The sequence below is a fragment of the Oncorhynchus clarkii genome, chromosome 1, assembly GCF_045791955.1.
Source record: "Oncorhynchus clarkii lewisi isolate Uvic-CL-2024 chromosome 1, UVic_Ocla_1.0, whole genome shotgun sequence".
NCBI lineage: Eukaryota > Metazoa > Chordata > Actinopteri > Salmoniformes > Salmonidae > Oncorhynchus > Oncorhynchus clarkii.
In genome coordinates, this window is record NC_092147.1 from 77,666,842 (window position 1) to 77,693,646 (window position 26,805).

At 42.2% G+C, this 26,805-nt stretch overlaps 2 protein-coding genes across 4 annotated transcripts in view; both read right to left on the bottom strand.

Moving 5' to 3' along the window:
* Window positions 1-8,054, bottom strand: part of LOC139412756 (echinoderm microtubule-associated protein-like 6) — a 104,334-nt gene extending 96,280 nt beyond the window's left edge. The window contains exons 1-2 of one of the 2 annotated variants that reach the window (XM_071159447.1): window positions 7,643-7,732; window positions 6,679-6,880 (exon numbers count right to left, since the gene is read on the bottom strand). In XM_071159447.1, coding sequence (XP_071015548.1) covers window positions 6,679-6,875 — 197 coding nt within the window. In that variant the 5' untranslated portion in view covers window positions 6,876-6,880; window positions 7,643-7,732. Of the gene's footprint in view, window positions 1-6,678 lie in introns of both variants that reach the window. The other variant, XM_071159454.1, reaches the window with a different exon arrangement.
* Window positions 8,055-14,957: 6,903 nt separating this feature from the next.
* LOC139412798 (spectrin beta chain, non-erythrocytic 1-like) overlaps window positions 14,958-26,805 on the bottom strand; it is a 128,447-nt gene continuing 116,599 nt past the window's right edge. For both annotated transcript variants that reach the window (XM_071159530.1, XM_071159523.1), the window contains 5 exons: window positions 26,432-26,486; window positions 20,009-20,211; window positions 17,127-17,300; window positions 16,983-17,025; window positions 14,958-16,810 (listed from right to left, as the gene is read on the bottom strand). In XM_071159530.1, the coding sequence (XP_071015631.1) occupies window positions 16,607-16,810; window positions 16,983-17,025; window positions 17,127-17,300; window positions 20,009-20,211; window positions 26,432-26,486 (679 nt within the window). In that variant the 3' untranslated portion in view covers window positions 14,958-16,606. The remainder of the gene's footprint in view (window positions 16,811-16,982; window positions 17,026-17,126; window positions 17,301-20,008; window positions 20,212-26,431; window positions 26,487-26,805) is intronic.

Here is a 26,805-nt window from a genome sequence, read left to right on the forward strand (position 1 = left end):
GCCTGACTGTGTGTGTATGTGTGTGTGCGTGTGTGTGTGTATACGTGCATCAGTGGAGGCTGCTGAGGGGAGAACAGCTCATAATAATGGCCAGAACGGAGCAAATGGAATGGCATCAAACACCTCTAAACCATGTGTTTGACATATTTGATACCGTTTCACTGATTCCGTTCTCGTCATTACCACATGCCAGTTCTCCCCAATTAAGGTGCCATCAACCTCCTGTGACGTGTATGTGATATTGAGTGTGTGTATATGACGTGTACATGTTTATCCATGGAGTGGTGGCTACGTGGTTGGCATTCTTATAATGACTCCCTAACCATCCCTCTGCACATACTGATCTGCATGCATGGACACACACACAGATGTGAAGGACACAGAGAGGTGTATAGACACATGCACACATAGACAATGGCACAGAGACACACATACATGAACCTCAATCACCCCTACCCACAAACCATATTTCCAAAAGACAGATACATTTCAGAGGCACTCATTGCCAACTGGTCCCACAGGCATCATAAGTACTAATGCAATGATACAACAAATGTACATGCAAATCATATCATTTCAATGCTATCTCGTTCCCTTCATTTAGTTGAAAGCAATCAGAATAAGAAGGGAGACAGTTTTTCTTCTGCCTCTGTTGAGATGATGTCCGAGGGTGAGTTTAAGAAAGCCTGTCTTAAAAAAGACAGAGTAAAACTCCCGAAACTTTTGACTGTGTAAACACCTTTAGCCTTCATGGAGCTGTGGCACAAAGTAGGTCTCATTTAAAGGGAAATTGACATTTTTTTTAAAAATTCATATTCAGTACCATACCCGTAGCCATGGTTTATTGGCCATATACCACACCCCCTCGTACCTTATTGCCTAATTATACTGGGTGTTATACTGGCCGTTAGCTATTGGGTCTCTCCAAGTTCAGGTTCAGCCTGTTTCCATGGTTTCCCAGACCGTCTGCGTCCAGTGCTCCAGCTACACAAGGCTTCTGCATGCATTTACAAGGCTAATCCTTCAATATTGACATGTAGGCCGAGAGAATGTGTGATGAATAACTATTCAATAAAAGTGCATCACTCTAAACAAATCCACTTTGTCTAGATCGACATGTATACGCTTTCTGAAGGGGAGTAGGTCTAATTGTGTTAAAAACCACATGTATAATGGTAGTCTTTTTTGTGTTCAGTCCTGGCCATGGAGACATGTAATATTCGTTCAACAGAAGCAAGTGTCCACTGAAAAGGCCTTTTCCAGAAATGATAGGCCCAACATGGATTTAATCCATCAATATGACTGCCACAATTACAGACCTAATCCATCAATACGACCACTGTGATAAAAGTGTCTGCAAAATAATTATTCCCTGACAGAGTGGAGAGAAATAACTATTAAAAAGCCTTTCAACAAAAGTAGATGGGGATGGATTGGTGACACAATCTGACCAGCACTGTAGGCCTCACCCAGATTGATTGTGTTCTGTGTGACCTGAGGAGGACTTTGCATTGACTAGAAATAAACAGTGGCTTTGCAGAGAGCCAATTCTGAGGACAAACTACAGATCACAGTTTATCATGAGTGTGTTTGTGTTTGGGTTGTTACCGTGGTTTGCTTGCACCAGCTTGGCTTGCTATCGCTGAACCACAAAAAAAGTTCAGGAACTAAGTCACAAAGCATTCTCAAACAGTACTGGGCTCAATCCAAACAGCACTGGGCTCAATCCAAACAGCACTGGGCTCAATCCAAACAGCACTGGGCTCAATCCAAACAGCACTGGGCTCAATCCAAACAGCACTGGGCTCATTCCAAACAGCACTGGGCTCAATCCAAACAGCACTGGGCTCAATCCAAACAGCACTGGGCTCAATCTAAACAGCACTGGGCTCAATCCAAACAGCACTGGGCTCAATCCAAACAGCACTGGGCTCAATCCAAACAGCACTGGGCTCATTCCAAACAGCACTGGGCTCAATCCAAACAGCACTGGGCTCAATCCAAACAGCACTGGGCTCAATCCAAACAGCACTGGGCTCAATCCAAACAGCACTGGGCTCAATCCAAACAGCACTGGGCTCAATCCAAATAGCACTGGGCTCAATCCAAACAGCACTGGGCTCAATCCAAATAGCACTGGGCTCAATCCAAACAGCATTGTGCTCAATCCAAACAGCATTGTGCTCAATAGCAACCAGCATTGTGCTCAATAGAAACCAACTCCCCATCTGCGCTGTCAGCTCGTGGTCTCTTAAAAATACTCTAGTTGCATACAGAACTAAGAACTATACACTTCACACATCCCCCAGCCTCAACCCCTCTCCAGTGTGTGCTTTACAGGGGGCACTGCTACCATACTTGCAGGTATGCAAGGGATACAAGAGCTTTTAAGAGGCTTTTTAGCTCTTGAATACCTTGGAGTGAGGAGCTGTGGGCCATCTCCGTGCTTTCAAATCAGCATGGTTGAATCGAAAAAACAAGGAGCTGTCCAATTAACAGTGGTGCTGAAATAGTTTATGTCTTATATCTAATAGCTTATGTCAAAATAGCTTTTGACATAAGTAGACAGTTGTGAAGTAGACAGTTGTGAAGTAGACAGTTGTGAAATAGACAGTTGTGAAGTAGACAGTCGTAGACAGTCGTAGACAGTCGTGATCGAGACAGTCGTGATGTAGACAGCCGTGATGTCGACAGTTGTGAAGTAGACAGTCGTGATGTAGTCAGTCGTGAAGTAGACAGTCGTAGACAGTCGTGATGCAGTCAGTTGTGATGTAGACAGTCATGATGTAGACAGTCGTGATGTAGACAGCCGTGATGTAGACAGCCGTGATGTAGACAGTCGTGATGTAGACAGTCGTAAGGTAGACAGTCGTAAAGTAGACAGTCGTGATGTAGACAGCCGTGATGTAGACAGTCGTGATATAGACAGCCGTGATGTCGACAGTCGTGAAGTAGACAGTCGTGATGCAGTCAGTCGTGATGTAGACACCCGCGATGTAGACAGCCGTGATGTAGACAGCCGTGATGTAGACAGCCGTGATGTAGACAGTCGTGAGGCAGTCAGTCGTGATGTAGACAGTCGTGATGTAGACAGCCGTGATTTAGACAGTCGTGAAGTAGAGTCGTGAAGTAGAAAGTCGTGATGCAGTCAGTCGTGAAGTAGAGTCGTGAAGTAGACAGTCGTGATGCAGTCAGTCGTGATGTAGACAGCCGTGATGTAGACAGTCGTGATGCAGTCAGTCGTGATGTAGACAGTCGTGATGTAGACAGCCGTGATGTAGACAGTCGTGAAGTAGAGTCGTGAAGTAGACAGTCGTGATGCAGTCAGTCGTGATGTAGACAGTCGTGATGTAGACAGCCGTGATGTAGACAGCCGTGATGTAGACAGTCGTGAAGTAGAGTCGTGATGTAGACCGTCGTGAAGTAGACAGCTGTGATGTCGACAGTTGTGAAGTAGACAGTCGTGATGTAGTCAGTCGTGAAGTAGACAGTCGTAGACAGTCGTGATGCAGTCAGTCGTGATGTAGACAGTCATGATGTAGACAGTCGTGATGTAGACAGCCGTGATGTAGACAGCCGTGATGTAGACAGTCGTGATGTAGACAGTCGTAAGGTAGACAGTCGTAAAGTAGACAGTCGTGATGTAGACAGCCGTGATGTAGACAGTCGTGATATAGACAGCCGTGATGTCGACAGTCGTGAAGTAGACAGTCGTGATGCAGTCAGTCGTGATGTAGACACCCGCGATGTAGACAGCCGTGATGTAGACAGCCGTGATGTAGACAGCCGTGATGTAGACAGTCGTGAGGCAGTCAGTCGTGATGTAGACAGTCGTGATGTAGACAGCCGTGATTTAGACAGTCGTGAAGTAGAGTCGTGAAGTAGACAGTCGTGATGCAGTCAGTCGTGAAGTAGTAGACAGTCGTGATGTAGACAGCCGTGATGTAGACAGTCGTGAAGTAGAGTCGTGAAGTAGACAGTCGTGATGTAGACAGTCGTGATGTAGACAGTCGTGATGTAGACAGCCGTGATTTAGACAGTCGTGAAGTAGAGTCGTGAAGTAGACAGTCGTGATGCAGTCAGTCGTGAAGTAGAGTCGTGAAGTAGACAGTCGTGATGCAGTCAGTCGTGATGTAGACAGTCGTGATGTAGACAGCCGTGATGTAGACAGCCGTGATGTAGACAGTCGTGATGCAGTCAGTCGTGATGTAGACAGTCGTGATGTAGACAGCCGTGATGTAGACAGTCGTGAAGTAGAGTCGTGAAGTAGACAGTCGTGATGCAGTCAGTCGTGATGTAGACAGTCGTGATGTAGACAGCCGTGATGTAGACAGCCGTGATGTAGACAGTCGTGAAGTAGAGTCGTGATGTAGACCGTCGTGAAGTAGACAGCCGTGATGTAGACAGTTGTGATGCAGTCAGTCGTGATGTAGACAGTCGTAGACAGTCGTGATGTAGACAGTCGTAAAGTAGACAGTCGTGATGCAGTCAGTCGTGATGTAGACAGTTGTGATGTAGACAGTCGTGATGTAGACAGCCGTGATTTAGACAGTTGTGAAGTAGAGTCGTGAAGTAGACAGTCGTGATGCAGTCAGTCGTGAAGTAGAGTCGTGAAGTAGACAGTCGTGATGCAGTCAGTCGTGATGTAGACAGTCGTGATGTAGACAGCCGTGATGTAGACAGCCGTGATGTAGACAGTCGTGATGCAGTCAGTCGTGATGTAGACAGTCGTGATGTAGACAGCCGTGATGTAGACAGTCGTGAAGTAGAGTCGTGAAGTAGACAGTCGTGATGCAGTCAGTCGTGATGTAGACAGTCGTGATGTAGACAGCCGTGATTTAGACAGCCGTGATGTAGACAGTCGTGAAGTAGAGTTGTGATGTAGACCGTCGTGAAGTAGACAGCCTTGGTGTAGACAGTTGTGATGCAGTCAGTCGTGATGTAGACAGTCGTAGACAGTCGTGATGTAGACAGTCGTAAAGTAGACAGTCGTGATGCAGTCAGTCGTGATGTAGACAGTTGTGATGTAGACAGTCGTGATGTAGACAGCCGTGATTTAGACAGTCGTGAAGTAGAGTCGTGAAGTAGACAGTCGTGATGCAGTCAGTCGTGAAGTAGAGTCGTGAAGTAGACAGTCGTGATGCAGTCAGTCGTGATGTAGACAGTCGTGATGTAGACAGCCGTGATGTAGACAGCCGTGAAGTAGACAGTCGTGATGCAGTCAGTCGTGATGTAGACAGTCGTGATGTAGACAGCCGTGATGTAGACAGTCGTGAAGTAGAGTCGTGAAGTAGACAATCGTGATGCAGTCAGTCGTGATGTAGACAGTCGTGATGTTGACAGTCATAAAGTAGACAGTCGTGATGAAGACAGTCGTGATGTAGACAGTCGTGATGTAGACAGTCGTGATGTAGACAGTCGTGATGTAGACAGTCATGATGCAGTCAGTCGTGATGTAGACAGTCGTAGACAGTCGTAAAGTAGACAGTCATGATGCAGTCAGTTGTGATGTAGACAGTCGTAGACAGTCGTAAAGTAGACAGTCGTGATGTAGACAGCCGTGATGTAGACAGTCGTGATGTAGACAGTCGTAAAGTAGACAGTCGTGATGTAGACAGTCGTGATGTAGACAGTCATGATGCAGTCAGTCGTGATGCAGTCAGTCTTTATGTAGACAGTCGTAAAGTAGACAGTCGTGATGTAGACAGTCATGATGCAGTCAGTCGTGATGTAGACAGTCGTAAAGTAGACAGTCGTGATGTAGACAGTCGTGATGCAGTCAGTCGTGATGTAGACAGTCGTAGACAGTCGTAAAGTAGACAGTCATGATGCAGTCAGTCGTGATGTAGACAGTAGTAGACAGTCGTAAAGTAGACAGTCGTGATGTAGACAGCCGTGATGTAGACAGTTGTGATGTAGACAGTCGTAAAGTAGACAGTCGTGATGTAGACAGTCGTAGTCAGTCTTGATGTAGACAGTCGTGATGTAGACAGTCGTGATGCAGTCAGTCTTGATGTAGACAGTCGTGATGTAGACAGTCGTAAAGTAGACAGTCGTGATGCAGTCAGTCTTGATGTAGACAGACGTGATGTAGACAGTCGTAAAGTAGACAGTCGTGATGTAGACAGTTGTGATGTAGACAGTCGTGATGCAGTCAGTCGTGATGCAGTCAGTCTTGATGTAGACAGTCGTGATGTAGACAGTCGTAAAGTAGACCGTCGTGATGTAGACAGTCGTGATGCAGTCAGTCGTGATGCAGTCAGTCTTGATGTAGACAGTCGTGATGTAGTCAGTCATGCGAGATATAAGGAAAATCATAGTACAAATAGTAGCCCAATGACCTCTATGAATACAATTATTGCAATGACCCCCTCACGTAGTACACAGCCTCTCTGGACAGGATACACATTACATCTGCACAGGGAAGGCTCACAAGGGACAGAGCAACACTGGAGTGATGCCATGCATCAATTTATTGCTTTAATTAAGGTATTCATTGAGATTATTTTAGATTAAATAAAAAGTGTGATTTTGAAGAGATGCTAATGAGAGGACAATGTTATGTTTTAAATGGATATTCTACATTCTTAAATTGTGCGAATTTTGTTCGCACTTTATGCATAGACTTCTTGGTGTTGTTTTGAAGGCTACTGTATGTATATTCCAAGTAACACTCACCTTATAATGTCATCGTTGTGGCCCAGGTAAAACTTCTGAGTGTGTTCTCTGGTATTGTAAACCACGCCGACGCCAGCCACGAAATAGACCACTTCTTTGCCAGCGGTGTAGTACAGGTTGTTTCGGCATTGATGCCCCCTGTACCCGTAGATCCATTCTAATCTCAGTTGGCAATGCGGAGCAGTCCGATCCGCCATGATATCTGACAATTTGTTAGTTTAGTGAATTATTCCACCCTACAGTAGGCTGCACCACAACCACGGATCACTGACATGCACGTGCAAACTTTATGAGCCCCTCACTGATTAAATTAGAAAAATCCTAACAGATTACATTTTCCTATATGTAGCCTATCATAAACAGCTTAATTCCCGCATCCTACAGCAGATGTGCACATTGCGTTTTGAGAAAACACCGGCAAGGACTGATACACCTCAGACCCATTCATAATGTTTGCCTTTAGACACGGTGTTGCCTGAATTGTTATTATGTTAGCCTACTCTAATTTAGATTGTGGATTAATTCATTATTTTCCTCATAAAACATATATTTTTTAACCTTTTACCATGTCTTACAAAAGTTAATTTACTCCACTAAATGACATTACATTGCTTTTTTATCCATTTAAAATGGGTTCCTTTTCAAATGACAACGAAAACAGAGGTACTAGTCAAATAAACAAACAGCAAATGAACACAACTGCTGGAGGATTCGGCTGCTGCTGAAATATAATCCGCACACTAATCCTTAACCGTAACATCAGCCATAGTTACTGCGGTTTTATATATTTCTCAAGACAATAACTAACAAATAAACATTTCAAAGCAAACAAACATGTAGAAAATAGGCCGAACATGCAATATGTCTGTCTTCCATTCACAAATCTGGTTGGAGTAAATCCGAGAATCGAACAATTGTGAGGAATTACGGATTTTCACAGCAAATCACTCTGACAGAGTACGACCTGTCTTGACAGCCACAGCTGGTTCGCCGCTGTCAGTGTGAAGACGCCCCAAAATGAAAATTCTCTGCTAACTTCCGTGCAGAGGCAAACAATCTATGGGCTTCCAAACACAGTCGCTCACCCCGCGACTCCACGGTATCTCCCGCATCTCACATGGATGGATGAAAGTAGGGATTCCGGGCAGCGAGCGAAATAAACCTACTCATATGGGCGAATGGCAGGCGATGCCTTTGATAAACCGGGGTGGAAAGCTGAGCGGAGGTCTAGCACTGTGTTATTCATTGCATATTAATATTAATGTAGTAACGTAATGGAGACTTTCCCCATCAAGTACTTAAACGTAATATTTTTTAGAATAGCCTCTCTCTGGTTTCGAAGAGCTAGTAACCACAACACCCTGCAAACCACCCCTGCACTGCCACCGACGATGAGCGGCTAGCTGCACAGGTTTATGGGTATTGATGTGTTTATGGCTGAGGCATTCCCTCTCTCACGCTTTCTCGTTGGTCCAAAACATCGAAAACTACAACTACCAGTCAGCAATAGTGAAGCGCTGTCCAAGGTCTTGAAGACCTACAGATGAAAAATACATCGATTAGGTCTGAAAACAGAATGGCAGCTTCTACGATCAGCAATAATTGAGTCAATTCATATGAGTGAAATTTAATTCAATTTAATCATTAAAATTGTAGGCCCTAATAAAAATAAAGAGATTAGACCGAATAGGAACTGACTGAATCGAATAGCAACTGATCAATTGTTTTTTTGAGACAAGTTCGATGGTAGATGAAATTGGATGGAGTTCAATCCCAAATAGGAAACTAAATGGGATATAATAATTTTGCCTGAATCATATTCATATTTTGATTTGTCAAATTTGAGACAGTTGAACCAAAGGGGGAGTCTTTAACTCACATGTGATACAGATGCATTCTAGAGCTGAATATCTCTTGTATCCATGAATCTCCAATCAAAACACCAGTACATTTTCTGTAAAGGGTCGAACAACCATAAACTCTTACTGATTATTAAGTCCCCCTTTGACGGATCCTCTGTACTCTAATATCCTTGCATACTTTCACATTTACATTTTAGTCATTTAGCAGATGTTTTTATCCAGAGCGACTTCGAGTGCATTCATCTTAAGAAAGCTAGGTGGGTGGGTACATAGTACAATAATTATTCTAGATGGAAACTGGACTCTTGGAACTGATGTGTAGAACGTTCTCAAAGGCTAAATGCTAAGTAGAGCATGCCATTGCCAGCCCCTTGAACAGCACTGCAGGGTGACAGACTTCACTGGAGAGCCAGTGCAATCTACCATGCCATTCAACTGGGCCTCCTGTAGGGCTCTCTGTGATTATGTTGCATGTGAGAGGAGTTGGCTGGCTGAGTTCATATTCTTCTAGTCGTATTCACATAGACCTTGGGAGAATCTCAAGCGTCCTCTCTCTTCGCCTCCTTATCAACACCCTTTGGAGGAGAAGGTCAGAGGGGAGGGACCTCTGGCTCTCACATCCAATGGATTTTGAAATGGAGGCGAGGAGAGAGGATGCGTGAGTATTCAGTTGAGATTCTCCCCTTGAATGACAACTCCCATGGGACTCTAGCAGCCTACCTATTTCTCACCATAACAACTGCTTGGGGTTTGAATCACTGCTCCACCCTGCCAAGCCTGTTGCCAGATAGCCAACTCCTCTGACATGTGCTGCCATCAAACCTGGGTTCAAATAATATTTTGGGTATTTCAATTACTTTCAGAGACATTTGAAAGTGAGTATTTAGATAAGTAGGTGAATATTGGAATGTATATGGAAATACTAAAATACTCGGCAAGGAGGCCTACACTCTGACTCAAATACATTCCTGTGCATTTAACCAAGGTACAGTTGAAGTCAGATGTTTACATACACCTTAGCCAAAGACATTTAAACTCAGTTTTTCACAATTCCTGACATTTAATCCTAGTAAAAATTCCATGTTTAAGGACAGTTAGGATCACCACTTTATTTTGAGAATGTGAAATGTCAGTAGAGAAAATTATTTCTTTCAGCTTTGATTTCTTTCATCACATTCCCAGTGGGTCAGAAGTTTAAATACACTCAATTATTATTTGGTAGCATTGCCTTTAAATTGTTTAACTTGGGTCAAACATTTCAAGTAGCCTTCCACAAGCTTCCCACAATAAGTTGGGTGAATTTTGGCCCATTCCTCCAGACAGAGCTGGTGTAACTGAGTCAGGTTTGTAGGCCTCCTTGCTCGCACACACTTTTTCAGTTCTGCCCCAAAAAATGATATAGGATTGAGGTCAGGGCTTTGAGATGGCCACTCCAATACCTTGACTTTGTTGTCCTTAAGACATTTTGCCAGAACTTTGGAAGTATGCTTGGGGTCATTGTCCATTTGGAAGACCCATTTGCGACCAAGATTTAACTTCCTGACTGATGTCTTGAGATGTTGCTTCAATATATTCACACAATTTTCCTGCCTCATGAAGCCATCTATTTTGTGAAGTGCACCAGTCCCTCATGCGGCAAAGCACCTCCACAACATGATGCTGCCACCCCCGTGCTTCACGGTTGGGATGGTGTTCTTTGGCTTGCAGGCCTCCCCCTTTTTCCTCCAAACACAACAATGGTCATTATAGCCAAACAGTTCTATTTTTGTTTCATCAGACCAGAGGACAATTCTCCAAAAAGTACGATCTTTGTCCCCATGTGCAGTTGCAAACTGTAGTCTGGCTTTTTATGGCGGTTTTGGAGCAGTGGCTTCTTCCTTGCTGAGCGGCCTTTCAGGTTATGTCGATATAGGACTCCTTTTACTGTGGATATAGATACTTTTGTACCTGTTTCCGCCAGCATCTTCACAAGTTCCTTTGCTGTTGTTCTGGGATTGATTTGCACTTTTCACACCAAAGTACGTTCACCTCTAGGAGACAGAACGTGTCTCCTTCCTGAGCGGTATGATGGCTGCGTGGTCCCATGGTGTTCATACTTACGTACTATTGTTTGTACAGATGAACGTGGTACCTTCAGGCATTTGGAAATTGCTCGCAATGATGAACCAGACTTATGGAGGTCTACAATTTTCTTTGAGGTCTTGGCTGATTTCTTTAGATTTTCCCATGATGTCAAGCAAAGAGGCACTGAGTTTGAAGGTAGGCCTTGAAATACATCCAAGTACACCTCCAATTGACTCAAATTATGTCAATTAGCCTATCAGAAGCTTCTAAAGCCATGACATCATTTTCTGGAATATTCCAAGCTGTTTGAAGGCACAGTCAACTTAGTGTATGTAAACGTCCAACCCACTGGAGTTGTGATACAGTGAATTATAAGTGAAATAATCTGTCTGTAAACAACTGTTGGAAAAATTACTTGTGTCATGCAAAGTAGATGTCCTAACCGACTTGCCAAAACTATAGTTTGTTAACAAGAAATTTGTGGAGTGGTTGAAAAACGACTTTTATACAGTGGGGAGAACAAGTATTTGATAACCTGTAAAATCGGCAGTGTTTCCTACTTACAAAGCATGTAGAGGTCTGTCATTTTTATCATAGGTACACTTCAACTGCGAGAGACGGAATGTAAAACAAAAATCTAGAAAATCACATTGTATGATTTTTAAGTAATTAATTTGCATTTTATTGCATGACATAAGTATTTGGTACATCAGAAAAGCAGAACCTAATATTTGGTATAGAACCCTTTGTTTGCAATTACAGAGATCATACATTTCATGTAGTTCTTGACTAGGTTTGCACACACTGCAGCAGGGATTTTGGCCCACTCCTCCATACAGACCTTCTCCAGATCCTTCAGGTTTCGGGGCTGTCGCTGGGCAATAAGGACTTTCAGCTCCCTCCAAAGATTTTCTATTGGGTTCAGGTCTGGAGACTGGCTAGGCCACTCCAGGACCTTGAGATGCTTCTTACGGAGCCACTCCTTAGTTGCCCTGGTTATGTGTTTCGGGTCGTTGTCATGCTGGAAGACCCAGCCACGACCCATCTTCAATACTCTTACTGAGGGAAGGAGGCTGTTGGCCAAGATCTCGCGATACATCGCCCCATCCATCCTCTCCTCAATATGGTGCAGTCGTCCTGTCCCCTTTGCAGAACAGCATCCCCAAAGAATTATGTTTCCACCTCCATGCTTCACGGTTGGGATGGTGTTCTTGGGGTTGTACTCATCCTTCTTCTACCTCCAAACACGGCGAGTGGAGTTTAGACCAAAAAGCTCTATTTTTGTCTCATCAGACCACATGACCTTCTCCCATTCCTCCTCTGGATCATCCAGATGGTCACTGGCAAACTTCAGACGGGCCTGGACATGCGCTGGCTTGAGCAGGGGGACCTTGCGTGCGCTGCAGGATTTTAATCCATGACGGTGTAGTGTGTTACTAATGGTTTTCTTTGAGACTGTGGTCCCAGCTCTCCTCAAGTCATTGACCAGGTCCTGCTGTGTAGTTCTGGGCTGATCCCTCACCTTCCTCATGATCATTGATGCCCCACGAGGTGAGATCTTGCATGGAGCCACCGATCAGAGGGTGATTGACCGTCATCTTGAACTTCTTCCATTTTCTAATAATTGCGCCAACAGTTGTTGCCTTCTCATCAAACTGCTTGCCTATTGTCCTGTAGCCCATCCTAGCCTTGTGCAGGTCTACAATTTTATCCCTGATGTCCTTACACAGCTCTCTGGTCTTGGCCATTGTGGAGAGGTTGGAGTCTGTTTGATTGAGTGTTTGGACAGGTGTCTTTTATACAGGTAACGAGTTCAAACAGGTGCAGTTAATACAGGTAATGAGCGGAGAACAGGAGGGCTTCTTAAAGAAAAACTAACAGGTCTGTGAGAGCCGGAATTCTTACTGGTTGGTAGGTGATCAAATACTTATGTCATGCAATAAAATGCTAATTAATTATTTAAAAATCATACAATGTGATTTTCTGGATTTTTGATTTAGATTCCGTCTCTCACAGTTGAAGTGTACCTATGATAAAAATTACAGACCTCTACATGCTTTGTAAGTAGGAAAACCTGCAAAATCAGCAGTGTATCAAATACTTGTTCTCCCCACTGTAAGTGTATGTAAAGTTCCGACTTCAACTGTACTTGAAAATAGTATTTGAAATAAGTATTTGAAAATACTTTCAAGTGGTAGGCTATTTATAAGAAATTATTTGAAAATACTTTCAAATACTTCCAAATAGAAGTCATTGATTTAGGCCACATTATTTGAAAACACTAAAATACTCAGAAAATAAGTATTTAAATTACAAATACTGAAATACATTCATTTGAACGCAGGTCTGGTTGCCATGCACACCATATATCATGGATGAGTGATAGAGGAGAATGAATGATAGAGAAGTTGGCTAAAGCAAAAACAGAACTGGCTTTACTCAGACCATTGCTATGCTCCACCTAGCCTAACCATGGCAACATAATAAGCTGCTATGTCAATGCCAAGCCTAATCTAACTAAGACAACTGTTCATGTTGACACGGTGCTGGGAGGTAGTCAAATGTTACTTTGTTATAATACATCATCCCCTCCCTTAATCATCTAACCAGGGTATGCTGCTGGGTGAAAGTATGTAATAATAAGATATGTTCTGTGGTTTATTTCATGCACTGTGTACTGGATTCCCATGATCTTTTAGCAGAAGCTACTCTTCCTGGGGTTCTAACCTCATACTCTTTATGACTAGTAAAATTACAAATACTACTGATGCACAAAGTAATTGCGAGTCACTGCTTGAATTAATGCAGAGAAGAATTTGTTTCAAACTGTATTGATTTGTTGACCCCAGATATCTGGTTGTCAGGGTTGATAGAATAGAGCAGGGGCTCTCAAACTTTCTCATGAGAAATGGACCGTTCTTCTGTAACCCAAATGAAGAAGAAATAGTATGCGATTATAGATGTATTCTCATAATTCGTGACCCACCTCCCACATGTCCTGGGCCCACTTTGGGTCCCGGCCAATAGTTTAATTAAGAAACCCTGGAATAAACCCATCTATTCTAATCAAAAATAGAAGTGCAAGATTTAAAAGTGTTGGTCCTGTTTCATAAGCTGAAATAAAAGATGCCAGAAATGTTCCATACAGACAAAAAACGTATTTCTCTAAAATGCTGTGCACAAATTTGTTTACATTCCTGTTAGTGAGCATTTCTACTTTGCCAATATAATACATCCAAGAGTTCCAATACACTGGTACTCTGGCGCCCTCTTGTGATAGAAATGTTGAAGGAACATTACTGCCCTTTCCCAATTAGAGAGACGGGGAGCATCGTCCGCATCATAATCTCAATGAAATATATCCCACGCTCCTGTCCCCTCAGGTTGGCTGTTAGATTACTCAGAGGTGAGTACTCTGCGAAGGGGGTTACTTTGATAGCCAAATTACAACCTGTTAACACAGTCTTCTTTGTGGTCTCCTTCCTTTCATGGCCATTGGGATGAAATAACGTCTAAATTAAAAGCAAATTGGTTAACCCATGGTCTGATAATTTTACAGCACAATTTTCATCATAGGGGATTCTCCTACCTACAGCCCACCCTACATAGTCTTGCAAGGTCAAACACGTTATTCTTGCATTCGTTTGGAGGACAGGCTTCAATTTACCCAAATTAATTGACAAACCTAATTGGTCGGCAGTGCTGATGTTTCTGGAGGGGCTGGAAGTGGTTATTTAAATTAACAGCAGGCCATCTAATCCCTATACTCCATGACTTCTTACCCTAAACCATTTGATCAAACTGGTGCCCATAGTAGTCTTATGTCACATATCAGAACAAATTAAAATATCTTTGTATTTTTCCATTGATAAATTGTTTAGCTTTCTGCTTATCTCTTTCCAAGGCACCAAGCGTCTGGGAATGAGATTAGTTATCTGAAGAAATGTTACTGGGGCTGCAATATTTCCTTTCGGCCACTAGATGGTGCACAGGCAATTGTGAAAGGGAACCAAGAATTGAGTGACCCAACAATACTGAGAGTTACGGACAGTCAGAAAAATCTATATTGCCTAAATGAGGTGAAAGTGAAGAGGACACAGGACTTATTACATAACTTTCATTGCTTATGTTGTTTAAACAGAAATGTAATTACTCATTAACATGTTTTTACATAGTAACGTCTCTAATTGCTTAGTAAAAGCATTGAGCGTTTTTGTAATGAATAATAAATAATAAGTGGTTGCACCTAATGAGGCATGTCATTAAAATATATTAAATCGTATAGAGGCTGTAATGACAACAGGAATAGTTTCTGATTTGGGGTGAAGCTGTCATACTGAAAACAAAGAGAGATAGCATCTTAAAAGCAATTTAATGGTTTTGCACATATTTAACAGAGAGGGTAAAAGTCTACTGGTGCAGTTCCATCTACCTGTGACCTTGGTCCATATTAAACTACATACCTAGAGAACCTGCTATGGAAAACAAGCTTTCTCCCATCATGGCATTGTTGATTGTGCAATATGAAGAAATATTTCATTACAATAGGTACAGTGACAGAGAAATGCACACTATTTATCAAATAGCCAGAGATTTTTAGCAAAAATGATAATATGCAGTGCTATAGCCAACAAGCAAGCAACCATTTTCCCATGACAAGACTTATTCCAGTAAACGCTATAGAATTCACTTTTCCACTTAACAACAATGCTTAAAGTGTTTATTGTATTGTACATACATTTTTATGCTCAATACATTTTAAACATACATAATGCAACTCAAATATGTAGGAAAACAAATTTAATAAAGGACAGAATAATGTTTTCATTAATCTGTGTTAATCTGTGTTCTAGTTCTTCATGGATATCCAACATACTGACTGGTCTTAGCAATTTGAGCCGGACTAGTATATGATAACATTGTACAAAAAATCATGACAAACGTAAAGGAAAACTCCACCCAAAAACTATATTTTGGTATTTATTTCATTAGTCCACAGTTGATAAAGTCCCAAAATGTGTTGTATGTCAGCAGTCAAGTTTCAAGATATTGGCCTTTCAAGAAGCAAAGTTTCAATTGCCACATCATGATGTGTTTTGCATGAACATTAGGATGTGGCAAGTGACACTTTGGCTGTGTTCAAAACAACTGGGAACTCAGAAATCTCTGACTTCAGTGCGTTTAAGACAACTGGAAAGTCAAAAAAAGGAAAGAACGTCATCCAGCCTCTTTCTAGAGTTCCGACCTGAAGATCACTGAAGTCATGATTTGACCTCATATTTTTCTGAGTTCCCAGTTGTCTTGAACGTACCATTTGCGTCTTGAAAGTCCAATATCTTGAAGCGATATGACAGAAATTTGCCACAGTGATGGAGAAAATTAACCCCCGTCTTTTCATCCAAATGAATGTGTTATACTACGTTTTAAGGGATAAAATGAGACTACATTGAAGCTTAATGGTCGTAGAGCTTATTATTAGTAAGTGAAATTAAACTGGTTTTTAATAGTTTGTTATAGACAAGTTATACACAGTTCAAAGCACCGCTGACTTTGTTTTTCAACTCAGAAGAATGTCATCTTTCAAAGATCGCCTCACAAAACTGAGGCCAGACCCTAGAAACTACATACTATTACAAAAAGAACAGGGAAAAAACAACCAAAGCAACAAGTGAAAAGCACGGGGATGAGAAAGCAGGAAAACAGAGAGAAAATACAAAGAAATCTTAACTGGAAACCCGGTCTTGTTTTTCAGCGGTGAATTATGGATGGTTTACAATGTCAGCTGCCCAAAGCATCATGTCTACCGTAACATCATTTCTCATCTTTTTTTGTTTGTTCCTTATCTTAAAAAAAGAAAATGGCATACTGTATTTGACCTCTGAGCCCAGCTGTAGGATTGTTAGGCACAGAGTGTGGAGTTTTGGCTCTGAGCTTGCATGCTGGAGTCTGGCTTTAAGAGGAGCAGGGGAGATGAGAGGAATGGTATTGGGGGGCTGAGGGGTCTATTTCTTTTTGCTGAAAAGGCTGAAGCGCTTTTCTTTGTCTTTCTCACGCTTGCCAGGGCTGGACTCAGTTGCCAGGGCGACGGAGGCGGGCAGGGTCTGGGCTCGGCTGGAGGCGGGGGTGCTATGGCTGCTGGGGGTCATCTCGGTCTTATCAGAGGACGCAGCGCTGGAGATGGCTTGCATCCACGAGTTCATCTCCTCCTGCGGCCCAGACAAGGATTTATCAGGACACACATCACAGATCATACCAATACATCAAAATTCAGACACCCACGCCATCCACATGGAGACAAGGACTGAAGATAGTAAACAACATTCACAGGAAGAACGTCACTCACATACACTGTACGAATTTATAGCTAAACAAACTTACATCCTCGTTGGCTTGGAAGAGATACTCATTGCCATCTGTAGCTCTGTAAAAGGAAAATAAAAACTTGAGTAAAGCATACTACTGGCTACAGTATGCAAGACCTCATCAAGACACAGAGGGAGCGATTCACTAAGTAGTTCTCACTTCAGTTTGAACACATGTTTCTTCTTCTTGTAGTCGAGGGCGACCTCACATGCAGCATCCTTCAGGCTGATGGGGATCTGGTTGTGGTAAGGGATCCCCTGGCTGGCACTCTTATGGTCTTTGTAGAAGCCCATCTCCCGGTTGTTGATCACGCAATACACATTGTGCCAGGATCTGAAACAGACAAAAAGTTGTCAGTGCAGTGCCGGCAAAATAATTTGTCAGGAATGTCACTATATACACACAAAAGTATGTGGACATCCTTTAAAATTAGTGGATTCAGCTAGTTCAGCCACACCCTTGCAGACAAGTGTATAAAATCAGGCACACAGCCATGCAATCTCCATAGACAAACATAGGCAATAGAATGACCTTACTGAAGAGCTCAGTGACTTTCAATGTGGCACCGTCATTGGATGCCACCTTCCCAACAAGTCAGTTCAGCAAATTTCTGCCCTGCTAGAGCTAAGGGCTGTTATTGTGAAGTGGAAACGTCTGGGCGCAACAACGACTCAGCCGCAAAATGGTAGGCAACAAGTTCATAGAATGGGAATGCCGAATGCTGAAGCATATAAGGCATAAAAATAATCTGTCCTCAGTTGCAACACTCACTAGCGACTTCCAAACTGCCTCGAAGCAACGTCAGCACAATAACTGTTTGTCGGGAGCATCATAAAATGGGTTTCCATGGCTGAGCAGCTGCACACAAGCCTAAGTTCACCATGCACATTGTCAAGCGTCGGCTGGAGTGGTGTAAAGCTCACCGCCATTGGACTCTGGTGCAGTGGAAACGCGTTCTCTGGAGTGATGAATCAAGCTTCACCATCTGGCAGTCTGGCTGACAGATCTGTGTTTGGAGGATGCCAGGAGAACACTACCCGCCCAAATGCATAATGCCAACTAAAGTTCGGAGGAGGAATAATGATCTGGGGATGTTTTTCATAGTTTCTTAGTTCCAGTGAAGGGAAATATTAACGCTACAGCATACAATGGCATTCTAGACGATTAAGCGCTTCCAACTTTGTGGCAACAGTTTGGGGAAGGACCTTTCCTGTTTGAGCATGATAATGGATTGTCAAGATCGGTGTGGAAGAACTTGAAATGGCCTGCACAGAGCCCTAACCTCAACCCCATCGAACACCTTTGGGATGAACTGCGAGCCACACCTAAATCACCCAACCTCACAGATGCTCTTGTTGCTGAATGGAAGTAAGTCTCCGCAGCAATGTTCCAACATCTAGTTCAAAGCCTTCTCAGAAGAGTGGAGGTTGTTATAGTAGCAAAGGGGGGGGGGACCAACTCCATATTAATGTCCATGATTTTGAAATTATGTTTGACGAGCAGGTGTCCACGTACACTACAGTTCAAAAGTTTGGGGTCACTTAAATGTCCCTGTTTTTGAAAGAAAATAACATCAAATTGATCAGAAATACAGTGTAGACATGGTTAATGTTGTAAATTACTATTGTAGCTGGAAACAGCTGATTTTTCTATCTACATAGACGAGTTTCAGAAGAAGGTTCTTTGTTTCTGGACATTTTGAGCCTGTAATCGAACCCACAAATGCTGATGCTCCAGATACTCAACTAGTCTAAAGAAGGCCAGTTTTATTGCTTCTTTAATCAGAACAGTTTTCAGCTGTGCTAACATAATTGCAAAAGGGTTTTCTATTGATCAAGTAGCCTTTTAAATTTATAAACTTGGATTAGCTAACAATGTACCGAGCCCATACGGGAGTTGTAGCGATGAGACAAGATAGTAGCTACTAAAAAAACAAACAATTGGATACCACGAGATTGGGGAGAAAAATATGTAAAAATTAAAAAATAAATAATAATAATAATAATAATATATCCACACAATATTCCTGCCTCATGATGCCATCTATTTTGTGAAGTGCACCAGTCCCTCCAGCAGCAAAGCACCTCCACAACATGATGCTGCCACCCCCATGCTTCACGGTTGGGATTGTGTTCTTTGGCTTGCAAGCCTGCCCCTTTCTCCTCCAAACATAACGATGGTCATTATGGCCATACAGTTCTATTTTTGTTTCATCAGACCAGAGGACATTTCTCCAAAAAGTACGATCTTAGTCCCCATGTGCAGTTACAAACCGTATTCTGGCTTTTTATGGCGGTTTTGGAGCAGTGGCTTCTTCCTTGCTGAGTGGCCTTTCGGGTTATGTCGATAAAGGACTCGTTTTACTGTGGATAGATACTTTTGAACCCGTTTCCTCCAGAATCTTAACAAGGTCCTTTGCTGTTGTTCTGGGATTGATTTGTACTTTTCTCACCAAAGTACGTTCATCTCTAGGAGACAGAAGGCGTCTCCTTCCTGAGCGGTATGATGGCTGCATGGTCCCATGGTAGTTATACTTGCGTACTATTGTTTGTACAGATGGACGTGGCATCTTCAGGCGTTTGTGGGATGAACCAGACCAAGGATGAATCAGACTTGTGGATGTCCACAATTTTTTTCTTGGCTGATTTATTTAGATTTTCCCATAATGACAAGCAAAGAGGCACTGAGTTTGAAGGTAGGCCTTGAAATACATCCACAGGTACAACTCCAATTGACTCAAATGATGTCAATTAGCCTATCAGAAGCTTCCTAAAGCCATAACATTTTCTGGAATTTTCCAAGCTGTTTAAAGGCACAGTCAACTTAGTGTATGTACACTTCTGACCCACTGGAATTGTGATGCAGTGAATTATAAGTCTGCCTGTAAACAATTGTTGGAAAAATGACTTGTGTCATGCAAAGTAGATTTGCCAAAACTATAGTTTGTTAATAAGAAATTTGTGGAGTGGTTGAAAAACTAGTTTTAATGACTCCAACCTAAGTGTATGTAAACTTTCTACTTCATCTGTATCTGTGTGTACCTGCTGGATGCCTTCTTGTTGTGACCCTCCCACTCGTGTTTGCGGTGCAGGTAGCCTTCCATCTGGTTGGCTGGGGCTGAGTCCTGGGACTTGGCCGGGAGTGTGGCAGCCTGGCTGGGCTTGACCTTGCGTGCTTCACCGGGCGACCCGCCTGGGCTGGGCTCCTCCACCCCATTAACGATGTCACTTTCCTCTCCGTTGTCCTGTCAGAAACAAGTATTAGAGAAGGCTGGGGCTAGACAACACACAGTGGAGCTGGAAGTCAGAGTTGGATAAAGCTTCATGCAGGATGAGAGGCAGTGTAGAAACATTCAGCATGTTCCCTTTGATTGCTATATGACAACATGGCTTTAAGACAAGTATAGTTAAGTTCAAAGCGGTATTCTCTACAACTATTGTACTGTAAATGAGAAATAAATATTTCCTCACAATGCGTCTCCACATTTCCATTTGAGGAGGAAAAATGTCTTCATAAAAGAGCCTTTGGATAGGTGTCTGTATAAACCAACACAATGCCATTACACCAGCCTCAAACTGGCAATGTGGTGTGCCTCTATTTCACAATTATAGCCCAGAGTCATCATAAGATGAATGACACACACAGAACCCCAGAGCTGAGTCACCTCTGAGTGACTGTGCTATCCTCACGTCATGTCTCAATCTTTGTATCACCCACATTGTTGCGACTTTGTCTGTGTAAATTTTGTTCCCCAACCTCTGGCTATAATGCCCCTATGTGTTTATGTGCTCCTTATAGGACCACAGCTCCATATAGTTCCTCAGCTCTTAGAGTTCAGTGCCTGAGGTGAAACTCTAATCAAGTATTTAACTGCATCTCCGTCTGACTGTTTTCTCTAACCCGCTCACTGGATCTCTCCAACTTACTCTCTGACATCAAGTGCCCTCGATTAGAGACTTGATTTGTGACTTTTACTCTAACCTGACTCTCCAATGACTCAATCTGACCGATTCACAATGAACCTCTGCCTCCATCTTTTTTTACACTTTTTATTGAACCTTTATTTAACTAGGCAAGTCAGTTAAGAACAAATTCTTATTTACAATGACGGCCTACCCCGGCCAAACCCGGACGACGCTGGGCCAATTGTGCGCCGCCCTGTGGAACTCCCAATCACAGCCGGATGTGATGCAGCCTGGATTCAAGCCAGGTACTACAGTGACACCTATTGCACTGAGATGCAGTCTCTTAGACCACTGCGCCACTCGAGAGCCCAAATCTGACTCTAGACGTCTGATATGAGGTTACACTAACAGTTTTCGATTCACTCTCACCTGCAGTGACTCACTGTTTGACAAACTCAAATGCCGATAATCTAAGCTTGGTTAGAGGGATACGCTTGCAAATGCAGTAAAAATCTGTAAGCCACCTCAGTCAACCTTTATATAAATTCTGAGAAAAGCTGAGCCACTACTGATCTAGAAGAGCGTTGGATTATGGGATTGATTATAGTGGGACCGGGGTCCAGCTGAGACAGCAAGAAAGAGCATTTCAAAGACATGCACAGATCAGAGGTTAGGACATGCCCACCACATTGCCACACCCACACAAAACACTGTTGAATAAAGAGATAGAAAGGGAGTGAAAAGGAGGGAAAGGAGGGAAAGACCAAACCAAAATCCCAAACAATTAGCACATTGTTTGAACTCATTGACATTTGTTTCATTATTGTAAAGTGAAGGGGAAGGCAAAATTGGGCAGTTAAAATATTATTTCACAACACACCCACGCCAACTCATTACCCATTACTGAGCTCTTCAAGGCTGGACCAATCATGGATACTTTTACTGAGCGCTTGCCAGGCGATGGACAAATCCTTGATGCTTATACAGAGATCCTGCCATTGGCTGGACCAACACTGGAGATGGACTGCATCGCTGCCAGGTTTGGTTGGTGCTTCGATTGGTGCAACATGGGAGTGATATCTGTCATCACCTCTTTGTTAAATGTTCAGGGTAAAAGCTAAAATAGTTTTTCGCTTGGGCAGACACTCATATCGGGAATTATATTATTAATGGTCACATCTGCACCCAAATTCTCTCTGAAATATGTTCTCCAAACTGATAATAATCCAGCTAGACTGATCACCTCTACATAAATACTCAGATCAACTTTGATTGAATTGGAGGATAATTTTGATAGTGGTAACTGTAGTTACCTTAGAAATTAGCCTTCTGCAGAACTATACACACTAACCTTAGAATTGCTCAAACATTGATCGCCCAGTTTGGATGGGTGCCTTTTTACACCAAAATAAAATACTGTAGATTTAATGTCAGACGTCCACTGGATAAATGATATCTACATGACAATGAAATTAAAAATGGAATGAAAAAAGTATTGCACATGAATGTGTATAAAACAACCCCGGGACAAAACCATAGAATATACAACAATAACAGTTGTCACTGAAAGTGGAAGGTGATTTAACAACAATGACGACATGCAAAACAATATACCAACATAAGACATGAGGACAAAAACGCGGTACAAGGACAACACAAACAGAACAAACATGGGAAGTGATTGACTATCAAGGTTTTATTGGGGAAAGTGTGTTAGTGTGGTGTGTGCAAGGAAGAAATGATTCAAGGGTGGACCAACACGAACATAACCAGGGAGGAAATGAAGATCCGATACACAGAGCTATAGTAACATGAAAAGTGACATGAGAACATGAAAGCAGGTACCATAGACCAATGATTGACTGATAGTGTGTGTAGAGGGGTATGCACCCATTCCTAACACATTCGCCACCACTGATACAACCTAAAAACAGAATTACCACAGTGGAGTGATATGAATACCCCTTCCACATAGTGAAATGAATCATACATAGTGAACTGGTATTTGAGATGGTACTGTATGATGGCGCTATGACATATATGGGTGGTCTGGACGAGGGTGAAGACGATGTGAAATGAATCATACATAGTGAACTGGTATTTGAGATGGTACTGTATGATGGCGTTATGACATGTATGGGTGGTCTGGACGAGGGTGAAGATGTGAAATGGATGGACATCTGTGAAAGATACAGTAGCTACTCACTACTTTTGATTTCTTGAATTTTATTTAACCTTTTTTTATTCAGGTAAGTCACTGAGATAAAAATCTATTTTGCAAGAGACCTGGTTGACTTGATCTGGTGCAACTTGAAACCTGAGAGGACTAAAGAATATGATTTAATGGCATTACTGAGTGACCGATTTAAGTCGTGCACTTTGTCTGTCAGTTATTCAGGTTCCACATGGTAAGTTTGTAAATAATAACATACATAAACAGTATTATCATCAGGGATGGAGACAGGAGGAGAGGAGTGTCGAGCTGAGGGGGAAAAGAGAAAGAAGGGAGAGGGGAAAGGAAAGAGGAAATAAGGAAAAGACACCAACAGAAATCTACACAGTGAGTGGGTGGGGGGGGGGGGTCCTTTTTCATTCCCCCACACATACACACGGTTGGGTAGGTTACTTTATAAATGTATTCCGTTACTTGTTACCTGTCCAAAATTGTAATCAGTAAAGTAACTTTTGGATTACCCAATCTAACATTATCTGATTACATTCAGTTACTTTTAGATTACTTTCCCCTTAAGAGGCATTAGAAGAAGACAATGTATGTTACCAATTGAACGACATCTATTGCAGGATAAATCAATGTTAAAGTTTACATAGCTGGTCATATATGGATGTTACATTTTACTTTGTGGGTTGGTTATGTAGGCTTCTTCTAACCCATCGCTTTCTACTACATATAATAAATAATACGATTCAATTACATCTTTACATAAAAAAATCTAAATCTACCAGAATTCCAGCCATTCCAATAAATGTTAAACCCCTTCATCTTCAAGAATAGGACTTGGAAATATGGAAATATAAATTAGCCAAATTATTTTACCTGAGCAAAACCCCAAAACTAAGGACTTATTAGCCAGCCCTACTCTGTTGTTTAGGATTTTGCTGTCATGGACTGAGTTGAAAAATAAATGCTGCGCTAATGGAATGGCATGCTTGGAGGGCTAATGAAAAGTGCTATTTACATGTGAAAAATGAATGCCATATGCTGCATTTGCTATACGGCCATTGTTTAACTTTTTGTTGGTGACACTTTGATATCTTATATTGATAATATGCAGCTGTTTAAAGGGCAAATCCACAGATGAAACAATAACAAAACATTTGCCCCACCTCTGTTTTGGTAAAAAGCTGAGGGATGGGCCTGGAGAAATGTAACCACTCTCAGATTAATAGATAGAGCTATGAATACAAGGTCTGACCATCCATGATATCAAAATGATTGTTTCAACCATGCTATGAGGCTATACAGTGTTTGTTTACATGTCTACAAACATCGAGAAAAACAAGCTTATATTTTGGGTTCTGATGTGGTACGACAGTTGAACTATGATCATGAGGCATTTCGAAGTTATATTCTAGATAGACAGATATAACTCCAAAAATGGATGTAGCAACTACAGATTGCCCCTTTAAGTCTATCAAAAGTGAGCGAGTTGGAACATGTGTCCTTTAGGCCTATGGATAAAAAATATATATAATTTGCAGCATGAATTAGATTGAGCAATAAAAGCCCCAGCTTAAACTTCTTAAATTCAACCATTATTGGGTTCAAATACACATTTAGATTTGTGAAGAGCCATCCACAAGCACAATCCGTAAGGCACAAATAGCTAAATGACAGAGCAGCAGTGTGATTCACATCAATGCGCTATGTAGAGATCAGTAATAAGTGATATCCGTATCGCCGTTGACTCCACCACTGCTGTTATCCTTACCGCCAAGCGTTTATTCAAGATGGATAATCTTTGGATGCCAACAGCAGTCGCACCATTGAGAGACACAGCTTGGACTGTGGCCTACAAAAGCCTATTCCCGCGATCCATCAAACCCATTTGGTGTGTCATCATAGTGGTCTGACTTGTGGTCAGACTCACTCAGGTGGAACAAACTTAAAACGTGCGCCTTTTTTCAATGCTGATTTGAACGTCATTGAGAAACAGAAGAGTCAGATTTTTTTCCGCAAACTTCCTACTGAATTTAAAAGTAATCCTTGAAGTAATCTAGTTTTTCAAAAGTATCTGTAACCTGATTACAATATTTTTGCTAGTAACGGATTAGAGTTACCCGTGTAAAAAAAAATCCCTACAATGTAATTCGTTACTCCCCAACCCTGTACACACACACACGTGTCCATTCATACACACGCACACTCACTGTGAGTGTGCTTGTGTCTCATTATGCTTAACTTTCTATCAACCAATAAATAATTTCAATCCACTAGGATTAAAATGTAAAAATGTATTAACTTATTGTTTTGATCCTTTGCTCAATCTCAATCTCTGCTTTTGAAATAGGGTTGCCTAACTCAACTTTATATCTGGTCCTCTACCATCCAAACTGGTTTCATATCTTATTTCCACCTTCCCATGTAATCTTTGCTCTGCTTACATCTGATCAGCTAATAGGCCAGTATGTAGCTGCAGCTACCATCTATCAGCTACCGCAGCTACCATCTATCAGCTACCGCAGCTACCATCTATCAGCTACCGCAGCTACCATCTATCAGCTACCAGCTACCATCTATCAGCTACCATCTATCAGCTACCATCTATCAGCTACTGCAGAGCAGGTCCAGCGCTAAGCAGTCCTCAGTGTTTGATCTATCAATAAAGGCACCAGTCGGTTTGAAGCAATATGAAGGTATAAAAGATTAAAGCACTAATAACTAACCTATTAAGCAAAACAACTGATCTAATTATCCATGTTCAGTCCAGCAACATCCGCTGTGATAGAATAAGATTAGGTGAATAAAAAAAACGGCAACACAGGAAACTGCAATCAGCAAAGCTAATTTGCATTAAAACGCATTACGCAAATAAAAGAAAAAGGAATACTCAAGGTAGGATAAGGTATAGTGTTTTGTAACGGACATAGGATAAGGTATAGTGTTTTGTAATGGACATAGGATAAGGTATAGTGTTTTGTAACGGACATAGGATAAGGTATAGTGTTTTGTAATGGACATAGGATAAGGTATAGTGTTTTGTAATGGACATAGGATAAGGTATAGTGTTTTGTAACGGACATAGGATAAGGTATAGTGTTTTGTAACGGACATAGGATAAGGTATAGTGTTTTGTAATGGACATAGGATAAGGTATAGTGTCTTGTAATGGACATAGGATAAGGCTAAATGGTAAATGAGGAATAAGTGTGACTAATTGTCTGAATCACTGGTGGGGGGTGTACAGTCCTCCCCTTGGGTGGGGGGGCAGGGGGTGTTGGGGGTCACGGTCCGACCCACCCGCCATTCTTGCCCCCAGTCCCAGTCCTGCGGGTCTGAAAGCTGGTGTACTTTTGGTAGGCTGGGGAGCGGTAACTAACCCGAGGGGAGTCCTGGTCCGATGGCAGTCCGTTCTGAGACACCTGCTCACCCTCCCTGTAGGGACGACACACACAGAGACATCAGTCTCAAACATAGTGCAGTATAAACACACTGGGACATTCATAACACAGACAGACAGTCCCAAATGCTGTATCTATAAACACACAGAAAACAGTCAGCCCCAAACAACACACCTAAAGGAAATGTGATGTAAGTGCACAAAGTAAACGGCAGTGGGTTTCCTCTCCTTTTAATTTTTTTTTGTGAATTTTTACCCCTTTTTCTCCCCAATTTCATGGTGTCCAATTGTTGTAGTAGCTACTATCTTGTCTCATCGCTACAACTCCCGTACGGGCTCGGGAGAGACGAAGGT